The 13,645-nt window shown below is 29.8% G+C and overlaps 2 protein-coding genes across 2 annotated transcripts; one reads left to right on the forward strand and one right to left on the reverse strand.

Annotated features, from left to right (window-relative positions):
- Nucleotides 1-6,981: 6,981 nt before the first annotated feature.
- On the forward strand, nt 6,982-7,796 carry LOC106329887. The gene is made up of 2 exons (XM_013768496.1): nt 6,982-6,993; nt 7,038-7,796. The coding sequence occupies exons 1-2, from the start codon at nt 6,982-6,984 to the stop codon at nt 7,794-7,796; spliced, it is 771 nt and encodes a 256-aa protein (XP_013623950.1).
- Nucleotides 7,797-8,147: 351 nt separating this feature from the next.
- On the reverse strand, nt 8,148-8,900 carry LOC106329888. The gene has a single exon (XM_013768497.1). It carries the CDS (start codon nt 8,898-8,900, stop codon nt 8,148-8,150), a length of 753 nt encoding a protein of 250 aa, XP_013623951.1.
- Between the last annotated feature and the right edge of the window lie 4,745 nt (nt 8,901-13,645).

Below are 13,645 nucleotides of genomic sequence, written 5' to 3' on the forward strand. Positions count from 1 at the left end.
TTACATTTTATACCAATCTAACCATTGTTTGGGATATAACTAAGAGCTTTCGTCAAGTCGTGTTACAAACGGCACTTTGTTCACTTGTAAATATCACCATGGTTCATTTAATAAATGGCTACTCGTTAGAAGTCCATATAACGTGTGGCAGAGTAGTTTAGTTGACTGAGTACACATGACCTTACTGGTCAATGCATGTGGCCTCTTTCTCAGAAGCCACATTTTATTTTCTTAATAGATAGTTTGTGGGTTGCACAAAAAAAATAGATAGTTTGTGGAAAAATGTTCCTGACTCTTCTTCAGGCTTTAGGTTTGAATAGCGGTGGCCATGGATTAGATTAGCGGTTGCCACGGAGCGGATTTTCCCGTAAATTTCAGTATCTACGATTTGCTTTGTAGTTTACGGTTAACTTAACTGATTTTCTGATTTTCTTTACTTTAGAAAAATACGGATATCCGATAAATTTACAAATATTTGCGAATACTTACGAGTATCTCGTCCACTTTGTTCAATACAAGAATCTAAAAAATATATAATTCTGTTATCAAAAAATATCTTTAAAATAATCTAAAAATAAGTAAAATTAGTGAAAATATATTTTCCATAAATTTTTAAAATTAATTAATTGTTTATAAAACATAAAATTTTAGAAAATTGTAGTTTTATAAAGATTTTCTTTTTCTTTCTTAATTTAATAGTTTTATAAGTATTTTTATAAATGAAATTATTTAAATTATATGTTAAAACAATAATTATATAAAATTACACACTTACCACCAGTGTTTTGAAACTCGGATTGGACCGGCCGGTCCGTGACTCGGCCTTCTAACCAATTCCGAGGTTTATTAAAAACTGGATTTAAGTTAAAACATCAAACCCAGTAAAAAATTGACGAAACTCGCTAAAACCGATGATCCGTTCGATATTAAAACCCAGTTTTCTCAAATTCAAGTAAAAAAGATAAAAAAAAATACAAATTTTAAAAATATTTCATAAGAAATTCATACTGTTTTTTTAATATCTATCTAAATAAATTATTTTTCATTATATTTAATATTATTTTTTAAGTTTTCATTTTGTTTTCATTTTATTTTCATATCATTTTTAGATTCTAAATATGATATAATTTTTAAAAAAATAATTTTATAGTTATACATATACATATATACTTACTTAATCTAAAATTAAATTAAACTTAAGAACCCGGTTGAACGGTCCGACCAATGATCCAGCTACAATGCCAAGTCAATGTCCGGTCGGGTTTTCAAAACATTTCTTACAATTCTCTATTTAATTGTAAATATACTTCTATTTGTATAAAAATAAGGAGCGCCGCGGATATCCGACCATGAAATTTTAATATTTGTGGTTTGTTTTGTTTTTAATGAATATTGATTTTTAATATTTGCTTTAACGAATATTGATTTTAATATTTGCTTTGCCACGAAGATTTACGGATATCCGGAGTTTTCGGATCGAAACAAAACGAAACAAATAACAAATTAAATCAAATTTAACGAATAAAATGCTAAGCCTAAATTAGATATATTTGATCCACTCTGTTTTGTCTGGCTTGATTTGTTTCGCCACTATGTTGGATCAATTGGAAGTGATGTCTTATACGCCCAGGGGCGGACCCACACTATAGGGTATGGGGTCACTTGACACCACGACAATAGATAAAATGTTGGTTTTGTATAGGAAACAGTAAATATATTGGTAGCTTGTGGGTAAAATATCGTGTATCCCCCCTGTATATGCCACGTACCAGTGTATCCGATCTCCAAGCCATTATATTCATCTGAAAGCTCGGTTTAATTAGTTGGAACAATTAACTAAAATCAACACGGTCACGTTGACGCAGTCGTATGTTATCTTTCGTAGTGGGGTCAAACTCGACTTCCTTGGTTCATGACATTATTGTCATTTTATTAAAATTTAAGCTGTCAGAGTACAATAACACCAAATGTTTTTTTTATAACTCAAATGTTTTTGGTTCACTTGATTTTATATGTGTTTTGTTATTTGATATGGTGCTTTATCGGTTAGATTGTTTTCTACATTTAAGTTATGATTGTTATTCGTGGCATAAGGCAACGTTTTATCAATAATAAATTATTTAAAAGGTTTAGAAATACCAAACTGGAAATATATATTTTTCATAAATTATATCATACGAATATTTTGAAAACAATTTTGTAGTGAGTCAACAGAATTCGAAGAGCATTTTCCATTCGCATAGTCTTGTTAACTACACATTGTATCGCTTTATAATAAAGATCGAAATATCATGATATATAGAAAATTATGTTCTGATGAACATATAACTTCATATTGTTCTGTCTTACGAAAAAGACTGTGTTCTCTGCTCTAGTGAAATGTCAAACTCAAAAGTAATTTTTTATTCGAACATAAAACTATTCCTTAAAACTAAGAGTCAGAGAGGAGGGCCGGACCTCAAAATTTTTGACCCAGAAGCAAAAAAATTTTTGATAGCCCTTCATCTTTAAAAAATTGAAAAAAAATAGTTAAAATTGCAGTTTAATGCATTGAGCTTTGCACCTCGAATATGCATCATAAAATCTTTACTAGTAAAGCTATTTAAAGTTTATGAAATTTTTAGCCTCCTAAAAATATAATATCTTATATGGCTCTGAAATACATGCTTTATGTGTCTTTATTCAGGCACACCCCAGTCCTGCAAGAGAGATTAATGATTTATGTATGGAATTGATTTATTAGTTTAATCTATATTTTTGGGCTCCATGATAAATGGAGTGATTTAGCCCCAAACTAAAACATGCACAACAAATCACAGTACTAACAAGATCAAATTCACAAAGATCAAGTGTCGCATATCAATTATATACAAATTTAAGTTATGACAAGACATGGTTGTTCGTTAGCTTGAAATAAAACTAATAAATCAATGCGATTCTTTTTTATCATCGACAAACATATTCGTATAAGCCTATGTGAACCAAAGTGATAACTCTGAATCTATGTAGAGGACGTAAATAGATTGTTTTTGAGTACTGCGTGTCAGACCGTCCGTCTTTATATTATGCGTCCGGAGCACATGTATGAACTCCGAGTAAGTAAAACTCTCCTTGAGCACGTGTATGTCTTTTAAATATGTTGTAAAGCAGGTCATTCTTCTGGTTCCGAAAACATATTTATCAATTGAGAACAATCTGTTGCAAACGTTATATGATACTAACATAGATTCTTCATGCATTCTGTTGCCCAGCTGAGAGCTTCGGTTTCTGAATGTATGGGTGATTGACTTGGTCGCGTATTCCTTGGACTAACCCATCAAAACCTTCAATAGTACTATACCAGTCCTATCCCGAATGAGGTTCTCCCTCGTTCCATGAACCATCCGTGAAGCACCATCGTCCCAGTATTTGAGGTAATGTTGTAATAAATCAATGCATTTTATATTGGAGAAAGCGACATTTCATAGGTTTTAATCAAATATGTATAATATTATTTTAAAAGTTACTTTACTACATGTCATGATTACGTTATTATTACAATGTTAAATTACTATGGTATCCTTAAAAAAATTAAAATATTATATCTAATTATCATTATTAAAAAATTATTTATTTTTAAATATTTTTTCCTTACATTCTTTCCAAATAAAATATATAATAAAAACATTATTAAATGAAACAATTATCAAACTTAAAAACGAAAATATATATTATACATAATATGATTTCATAAAAAAGAAATTTAACAAAAGTTTTGATATTTAAAAATAATATTACCTTTAAAATGATCTTAACTAAATAATATGTATTAATAAAAATATTTTCTATATATCAAGCTATTTTGTTAGATGATTCAGAATAATTTAAATAACATAAACCGAAATATTTTTAATGAGTTAAAAATATTATTGATATTACTGAGATTTTTATTTATGTTTTGCGTAATATTTTTTTGTCAAATTTTAAATTCTGATTTACACTTTCTTTATATTTATATCAAACTACATAGATCAAAATATCTATCAATTTTCAAAAGTAAAACAATATTTTACATATATAACATGCTTTCTCCAAAATAATTCACCAGGTTTTTTTTCTTTTTAAATAGTATAACTCAATCTACTTTTAATTAATTATAAATATATACCTTACCATTATTAAAAACGTTTTTCATAATCGTGTTAATTTGATTTCTTTTGTATCACCCAATATATCTACGATAAAAAGACCCAAATTAATATGAATTTTAATGTTTAAGATTATTTAAAATAATTTCTAATTTTCATACATCAAAAGTATAATTTAATTAAAAATATTTTGTTTATTTTATAATTATTGCATTCATAATATTCAAAATTATATTGTTATGTTCGTTTATACAACTTTATGCCAGTTATCACTTTTAAATTATTTTGGCAACTTAAAATCAAATATATAAAATGTTAAAATATATTTACACATTTTATATGAAAATCAAAATTCATGCAGTGAATAAAACTAATCTGATTTGGTTTAATTTGAATAAAAATAATTGTACTTTAATTTATAAGAATATATCGAACTCAATATATCTTAAATGAATAATTGGACCTATCCACATTTTTACACCCAAAATATAAAGATCTAATTAAAATAACATATTATTATTTATAATAATAGTTGTTTATTTTTGTGCATATAAATTCAAAATGACTAAAAATTTTAATAACAAAAAATAAAAATATCAACCAATTTTTACATTTTAGTTCTTTTGTAAAATTCATATAGACATATGTATCAAAATATTATCGTTGTATTCATTTATGTATCTTTCAATATGATCAATACATTAGTTTAACTTTCATTTGATTCTCAAAATAATATATATTAAATTATACATAATCTTCTTAAAATATATTTACACATCTAAGACAACACCTAAACTCAATATAAGTAAAATAAATTATCAAAATCTTAATCTGTTAAGAAAAAAAATATTCTAGTTGAATTTAGAGAATTAGATGTAATCCAGTATACCCAAATAATAATTAAACTGAATAAACATTATATATCTAAAATCACATATCTAATTAAATTAATAATTTTATTTATAACAAATCATACATATAAATTAAAAAATTATTTAAAACTAAAATTAAAATATCAATCAACTATTATAACATATTAATTTTGTTAATATTTATACTTTTGCATGAACACAAGAAAATCACCTAGCTATTTATGGTGTTTTAACGGTTTCCATATTATCTCTTATATATTAAAGGAGAAGTATTTGCAATAAATGTATTCACACACACATTGGCATGTCTCAGTTTCACAATCATTTCAACTTTAGAATGCTTAGATATCATATTCACAGTTATTTAGTAATTAATGTGTTCACACACTAATTTTCTTAACTATATTGCAGACAACTTAATGTGTTCACATACTAATTTCTTTTAATCAACTCATTTTTAATCTTTGTATTAGTGAATTGAAATTATGTCCAGGCAAGAACTGAATAATATCATCGTTGTAAGAAATAAATTATAAAATCATTAAGATTCACATCAACTAAAATGACGGAATGAGAATGTTTTTAGAAATTGAAAATTTCGTATCTTGTCGAACTTGGCCATGATTGAGGTTTATGCATACGAAAGCAACAAATAATTGTGATTGGTTATGAATTAAGGCAACTGAGGTGAAAAATGTGTCACACAAAATTAGATCTCTAGTTTAGCCAAGTATTGTTTTCTTTACAGGGTTTTCATATCAAACCAATAATTAGAAACATAATCAAATTGTTAGAAAAAAAAACAGAAATCAGAAATGCTTTAAAAGAAAATAGAATTCACGAAATCGATTGAAAACAGAATTCATGTACCAAGTGAAGAGATCACATTACTTTCGACGAAACTCTAGCCCACTGTACTCGATTGTATCATGGTTTTATTATATTTACCAATATTTTTTTATAAGAAAGTTCACGTTGGTTATAGACTACGTCAAAGTTGTAACATGCCAAAAAATATTGACACGACGTCCAACTATTTTTATTGGTATTTTTAAAGTATGGTTCAATAATTATGTATGTCAAAGAAGCCCCACATAATAGTTTTACATTTATTTATTTTTCTTTATATTAGCAGAAGAAAGTAAGTCTAGGTAAAATATTTGGATCTGAAGAACTGAACCGAACTTGATTTGAAAGTAATAATAAACACAAACTAAAATTGATTAAGTACTCAAATAGATCTAAAAGTTTAATATCTGATCCAAACTGAAATATTTTGGATACTGAAAATATCTAAAACATAATTATATATTTAAATATATTAGTTATTTTAAAATTTATATCTATTTTATATTTATTAATATGAAAATATCTAAAATAATAAAATATGTTCAAAATACTGAAAATGCATTTTTTCTCCATCTAAATATTTAAATTGAACTATTTTTATGTAAATTTAATCGTTGTCTTACATTATTCAAATTTTTATGTTTTATATTATTTTTATTTTTGGATTTTGAGGATTAAGTATATTTAGACTTTGTTAAAACACCCAAACGTGAACCCGACCGAACATGCAATGTTCGAACCAAATCGAAACCAAATTCAGCCCGAAATTTGTAAATATCCTAATTATATTTAAATTTATAACTCTAAAAATTCGAAATCAAAATAGATCAACTGAATTCAAACGTATATCTGAATGTTCATCCTTTGAAAAAACTATACCACAAATTTCTTATTACAACATAAATAAATAATATAATCAATTATTTCACTCCGTGCACGGGGCGGGTTACTGCCTAGTGTTCCGGTAATATTGGGTGCCGATCAGTTAATGCAAAAAGTATTATAGCATGTTGCGTATAAGTAAAGGTGGTAACACGTAAACACCTCTCCTCGTAGCACGTACTCATGGCTGGATAACAAACTCCTAAAGCTACGAGGAGAGGTGTTTACCTGGATAAAATTGCGTGTGGGAGATGGGACTGATTGTCGGTTTTGGACTGATAATTGGTCTCCGTTTGGCTCCCTACAGACATATCTCCTTAGAAATTCGACGTCAAGGTTAGGCATTCCAGCGACAGCTACTCTTTCAGAGATCAATGAGGATGGAAACTGGCTGCTCCCTCCTGCTCGTTCAGAAGAACTTCTAAACCTCCAAGTTTATCTTACTGAACTCACATTAACTGCAGGAAAAGACCGTTATGAATGGGTGCTGGAAGATAAACCTCTAACTAAGTTTGTGACTGGAGATGTCTATACTAAGCTGAAGGGGGAGACTCAAACATTACCATGGACAAAATTGGTGTGGATCAAAGGTGGTGTCCCTAAACATAGTTTTCTCACTTGGCTCTTTGCTCTTGACCGATGTCCAACTCGTGATCGCCTCCTCCGATGGGGCCTGCAAACAGACTCTAACTGTCTTCTCTGCAACATGGCTGATGAGTCTCGGGACCATCTTTATTTTCTGTGCCCTTTTGCGTGGAGTCTATGGACATTAGTGGCGCAAAGATGTAGGCTTGTCTCCGACAGACGTTGGGATCACTGCCTCACTCAACTACAATCACTATCAGGCAACAAATATGTGAGAAGGGTTACCTTGTTGGGATGGCAATCAACCGTTTATTGGATTTGGAGTGAAAGGAACAATAGACTACATCGAAACTCTTACCGCACGGTGGATGCTCTGTTTCGTCTTCTCGACAGACAAATTAGAGATAAGTTTTTGAGTCATCGTGATCACAATCCCCTTCTGGCGTCGAAACTTATGCAAATCTGGCTCCCATCTGATTGACTCTCTCTCTACGGACTGATCGAAGTTGTTTCCACCATCAACATCCACAATTGGGCCATAAGTGTGGTTATATCTGATCTTTAACTATTGGGTTTGTTTTTAACTATTAGATTGTTTTTATGGGGTTATTTTCTATTGGCTTTGGGCCGTTTAACTATAGCCTTTGGGCTTGAAACTCTTTTGTATTTTTTCTGCAATTTCAATATGAAAGCCATTAGTCAAAAACACGTACTTTTGAATTTGTTTTTTTGTTTTTTTTTATTCGTTCATTTTATAAAGTGATGTAAGCAACACACAAGAAATAGATAAAAATAAGCATCTATAACGGCAGCACGTAAGAGGCGTGCCATTTCAGAAGCCGCCAGTAAAGGCATCAGAGACCGGCGCAGCTACAATATTGCAGATAACCCCAACGGTTAGAGCCATTAAAATGCTAAACATTCTTCTTCCTATGCTCGGAGTGGACTCTTGAACCTGACCTTGATGGTTTGTATATCCATGATTGTAATAAGGATGATAATACTGAGAAGGGTGATAATGCGGTTGTGGCCCATAACACCTCTGCTGAATTGTTGCTACTGACGCTGCAGACGTATTAACACATTCCATGTGAACATCTAACCCACATGGGCCACACTTGTACCGCCAAGACCTGATTGCACCGCTGCAAACCATGCACGCGCTGCTCGCTCCCCAGTGACTCAGCTCTAAATGATGGGCGGCGTGAGGCACGTGTATCACGTGCTGAGGCAGCTGTGTGCAGAGTGGATGGACGTCGAAGCCACAAGGATGGCATTGGTAAAAGAGCCCTTCGGCTGGTTCGTCGCAGATGTTGCACATACGTTTTTCATGGTGCGTTTGCTCTGGTCCTCTAAAGACTAGTTGGAGGTCGTGTTGTGGGTGCATGAAGCTGAAGAGAGTAGGGGGGCACGTAGCGCAGTGTTCGTGAAGATTGTAGTCGCACCAGGAGCAACGGTAGGTCTTCCCAAAGCCAAAAGTTTTGCAACCGCCGCATGTGAACTCGCCATATCCGTCAACCTTCGTTAATGAATGAATATGGGTGAAATGATGGACTGTATGCTGTTCTGGCCTCAACGAAGACATCTCGTAGTTCTTTTTTTTTTGTTCTTGTTCTTGAGAATCGTTTAGATTTGAGAGAATGCGAGGTGCTTTAAAAAGATCTGGTTGTTAGACTACTTGTGTATAAATTTTTGTTTAGACAATATCAAACAAATAATAGTCTTTGTTTAGTTGTGGTTACAAATTTATAAACTTTTGTTCAGTTGTCCAAGAATATTAATTCTAACTCAGTCGTTAGAAACTCTGAGATCGTGGTAGAGCAGTAGTTGACTTTGGCTACTTGACTGGCCATAGTGACCATATATTAATTTATGGTCAATGTAACCACTATTTTTGCTTTTTTATATCTTAGGAGTTGTTTGATGTAAAAAAAACTAGGAGATTTGTGTAGAATCAATGTGTGTACAATCTTTTTTGAGTCGAAGGCATAAACCATAGCTAAATTTGTTGTTTGGGAATCAGCTTTTACTCCATGGTTGTTCTTATATCTTCCATGTGCTTGTAATTTTGAAAGTTATGATGAAGAGTTTTCTTTTTGATACCCAAAGAACATATTTATTTTATTTTCCTAACAAAAATGTATATATTTGTAACGTTTTTATCTATGTGATAATATATAAATGATTTCTTTTAATCATTTCTATTTAATTTGAAAGCAGGTAATTTCGTTTTAGAACAAATGACTAAATCAATATTTGATTCGATCTCTTTCGTATAGATATAACGCAACTAAACCATATCAATTCTTATTTAAGTTCCCACTAATCTTAACAGCGACATTAAAGATCATTGTCAATTCATCCAAAGTATTTAATTAATACTATGATAGTGGTACGATTCATGCACTTTGCGTGGAATTAGCATAGTTTACACAACTTAATTTTATGTATTATTATTTATTATAAGTTTATTTATAAATTATAAATATATATATATATATATTGAATAACTGAGAAGCAAATAACTATTATATATATAATTAAATTGAAACGAGCTCATGAATCAAAAAAATATTCTTATTTATTTATAATCATTTTGTATGGTAAATAAATCAAAACAATATTTTTTATTTATTTTATATATTATATAATTGAAATTTTAAAATATTAACATAGATATATACTATATTTTAATATATAGATCTATTAAATGAAGTTTCTCAATTATATGTTTTATGATTAGTTGTATTTTATTACAAAAGTTTAAACCATTGATCACATAATTTTTAATATGAAATTTTTAACAGTTTTAATAAATTACACTTATTTTTAAAAGTTCAAAATATAACATATATAAACATCTAAATTTTTATTATATGGTTGATGTAATAGTTTAGTTTATTTTAAGAGAAATTCTTTAAGATAACATTTTTTTAAGTTTTTGTCACAAAAATAGCTCTTAATGAGAAAAATGACCAAATGAAATTTTATTAAAGGGTAAAAGTACATTTTTACCATACACTACAAGAAAAAAAGCTTTTCTTAGCGGACGAATAACGCTATTTACGGATACGATAGCGGTTTTTGAAGCGTTGTATCAACGTCCGTCATAGTAGCTCATGCACATTAGATAACGGTTTTTCGCGCTGCTATCTTATAGTCATATACTATAGCGTTTGTTTGTATGCAATTAAATATTCTTTAATAGCATTTTTTTTTGTTATTATTACACTATTGGAAAATAAAAAAAAATATTTTAAATTTTTTTAATTGAATTATTAATAAACTAAAACTGGTTTACATGTAAAAAAATAAACCAAAAGTAAACCAAGCTCAAACCTAAACCTATTTGCTAACTAAAACTAATAACAAAACCACGCCGTCTTCAAGCTTCTTAACTCCGCCGCCGTCAACCACCATTTGTTACGACCAAGTCCTCGTGTCTCTCTCTTCTTTCCTTCGACGCTGGAGACGGCGACGGAATCACCACGACTCTTTCCACTCACTGTCCTTGAGCTCGTCTTCGGCTCACCACTGTTAAGCTCGTCACATACACAACTGGTTAACTGATCTAGACTTAGGGTTTAGAGTTAAGGGGTTGGGTTTTGGGGATAAAGTTTTAAATTTTAAAAAATAAAAAATAAATATTAAAAAATTTAAAATTAAAATGGAATATTTTGGTCATTTTTTTTAAGGCTATTTTTGCGATAAAAACTTTAAAATTGCTATTTGAGAGAATTGCTCTTATTTTAATATTATTTTTTTAATGATAGAGGATATATACATTTTTATCAAATTTTTATTATCTAATATCATTAATTGTCATATTTATTTTAAATTATATTAAGTAATTTTGTTTTTTGTTTTAAATGAGAAAGACTTTTGTGAAAATTTGATAAATAAATAGTACACTATATTATTATAACGACAGATATGTAATATTTTTATTAACTTAAATCCCTTTTAATATGGATTATGAAAAAAACTTGAGTGTTAACATTTTGAACATTTTACTGTATGTAATGTTACGATTTAAAAATTTATAAACATTATTATGTTATATGAAGAAAGATAACAAGATTTGGTCACTACAAGTTTTTGGTACAAAAGTGAAACATTAAGCTTTGGATTCTTAAATTTATTCAAATTAATATATGATTATATATTTCTAAATTAGTTTTATTAATCCTTAAATACTCATGACCAATTTTGGTAACAGTGTTTTAAAATAAGACATTAAATCAATTTCACAAAAACTACAAATAATATACATGAATAATCAACAAATCTTCTGAAATCCTTTTTACATGAATATATTTATGTACTTATATTTATGATCACAGTTTAAACAGATTAAATGGAAATCACAGTCACAATCGATGTGATAATATTTGTTTTAAATGTGGGGAACTACACGAGTATGTTACGCATGCGATCTTTAAATGTCCTTCAACGATTTAAGCGTGGGTTCTATCAGTTACACCGTTTCATCCTCATATTTTACATGTGTCCAGCATATTCACTGACATGGATTATTTTTTTTGGTGGAAGAATAGTACCGAAGATTCAGAGATAGATATAGACCCTTGTTTATGAATAATTTGGTGTCTCTGCAAAAAAAGAAATGATAAACTATTTAGAAAGATCGATAGAAATCCGATTAAACTGATAAGATATATAAAAAGAAAAATCGGCTTAACCCCTAACTTCAGAGCAAATAAACCAAATGCAGAGTTGGTACAACCAACTGTAAACAACATCTCAAGCCTTATGCTTGGAGAACATATGTTTGGTAAATGGATATTGGATCTATATATCGATTTTCAGTGGAAGTGGACGGATATGACTTGATAGATATATCACTTATACTGACCGGGAGCTTGTGGTCAAGTGGTAAGGGGAAGAGTTTGGGATGTCACCACATTTCAAGTTCGATCCACCTACTATGCGAAACTAAGTCACATTTTCCTGGTCACCTATACATATGGGCTATTGCATTTCGGCCCATTTGAATACCCGGGAGAGAGTCTATCCGTGGACAGCACTTCCCACCCGGGGGTTAGGTCTGTGTCTTTAATAGATCCGGATTTAACCATTTTTTAGTTCAAAAGAGATATATCACTTATATAATTTATGGGCATAAAAGAACAGATTTAGAAATGTTACGACGGACAATGGAAAGCATATTGCACAATTCAAAATGTCAACAATTTTGGACATACTGTAAAAACGTGATAGTGATGTTAAGAGATCCAAAGGGACGGCCGGATTTCTGAACTAAATTGGAAGAGATACAAAGACTGAATTTTTTTTCAAGATTTTAGGATTTATCATATTCAAGAAGATAAAATGGAACTGAAGATCTTTTTAAATATAACAACAGTAAAATTTCATAGAAATTGTTTAATTGGCTGTTTTATTCAAGTATAATTATTCAGACCATTTCAAGATTAAGTGATAGAATGAAGTTTGACTTAAAAAAACAAGGGAAATCACAATATTTTCTTGGAAAATGAATTCTAACAAAAGGTTGTTTTTGCTTCTCAAACATAAACTTCTAAATTATGATAAGAAACTAACACAGACCTCATCCATCATCACCACTAGGGGTAGGCGTTCGGATACCCGTTCGGGTTCGGATCGGGTATTTCGAATTTTCGGATATTTCGGTATAGGGATAGAGAACCCGTTCGGTTATTTCTGTACTTCGGATCGGGTTCGGGTATTTTAGTTCGGGTTCGGTTATTTTGAATCAGGTTCGGATATTTAGATTTTAAAAGAAAAAAATTAAAATTTTCATTTTTAAGTTTCTTGTATTTAAAAATATGGATTTCGCTTACCTGGTTTTTTTTATTTTTTATAGATCGAATGATCAATAGGTTTGGAGATAGTATTTCAAAAACAAATAGATATTAATTTGGGTATTGTTTTTAAATTTTGAATGTAACTTTTGTTAATATATTAAACAAAAAGTTTGACATGCATTTTAAATGAATATCAAATCATTTTCTCCATAAATATATATATATATATATATATATAAAAATATATATTTATTTATTTATGATCTTAAAGTATGTGTAACATCAATATAAATATTTTTTTAAAAAAAGAGATGTAAACTAGAAATATAAGAGTAAGTATATATATGTTCGGTTATCTTTGGATTATCTTTGGATATCCATTCGGATTCGGATATTACTCGTTCGGGTTCGGATATCCAATCTCTTCTAACTTAATACCCGTTCGGATATTTTGCTACTTCAGTTCGAGTTTTTCGGGTCGGGTTTGGATGCGGCTTCGAGTATCGGGTAAAGTGCCTCCACCCCT

This window comes from Brassica oleracea, chromosome C3 (assembly GCF_000695525.1).
Source record: "Brassica oleracea var. oleracea cultivar TO1000 chromosome C3, BOL, whole genome shotgun sequence".
Lineage (NCBI taxonomy): Eukaryota > Viridiplantae > Streptophyta > Magnoliopsida > Brassicales > Brassicaceae > Brassica > Brassica oleracea.

Coding starts and splice junctions, on each gene's coding strand:
- LOC106329888 (XM_013768497.1), bottom strand. CDS start 8,900: ATGTCTTCGTTGAGGCCAGAACAGCATACAGTCCATCATTTCACCCAT.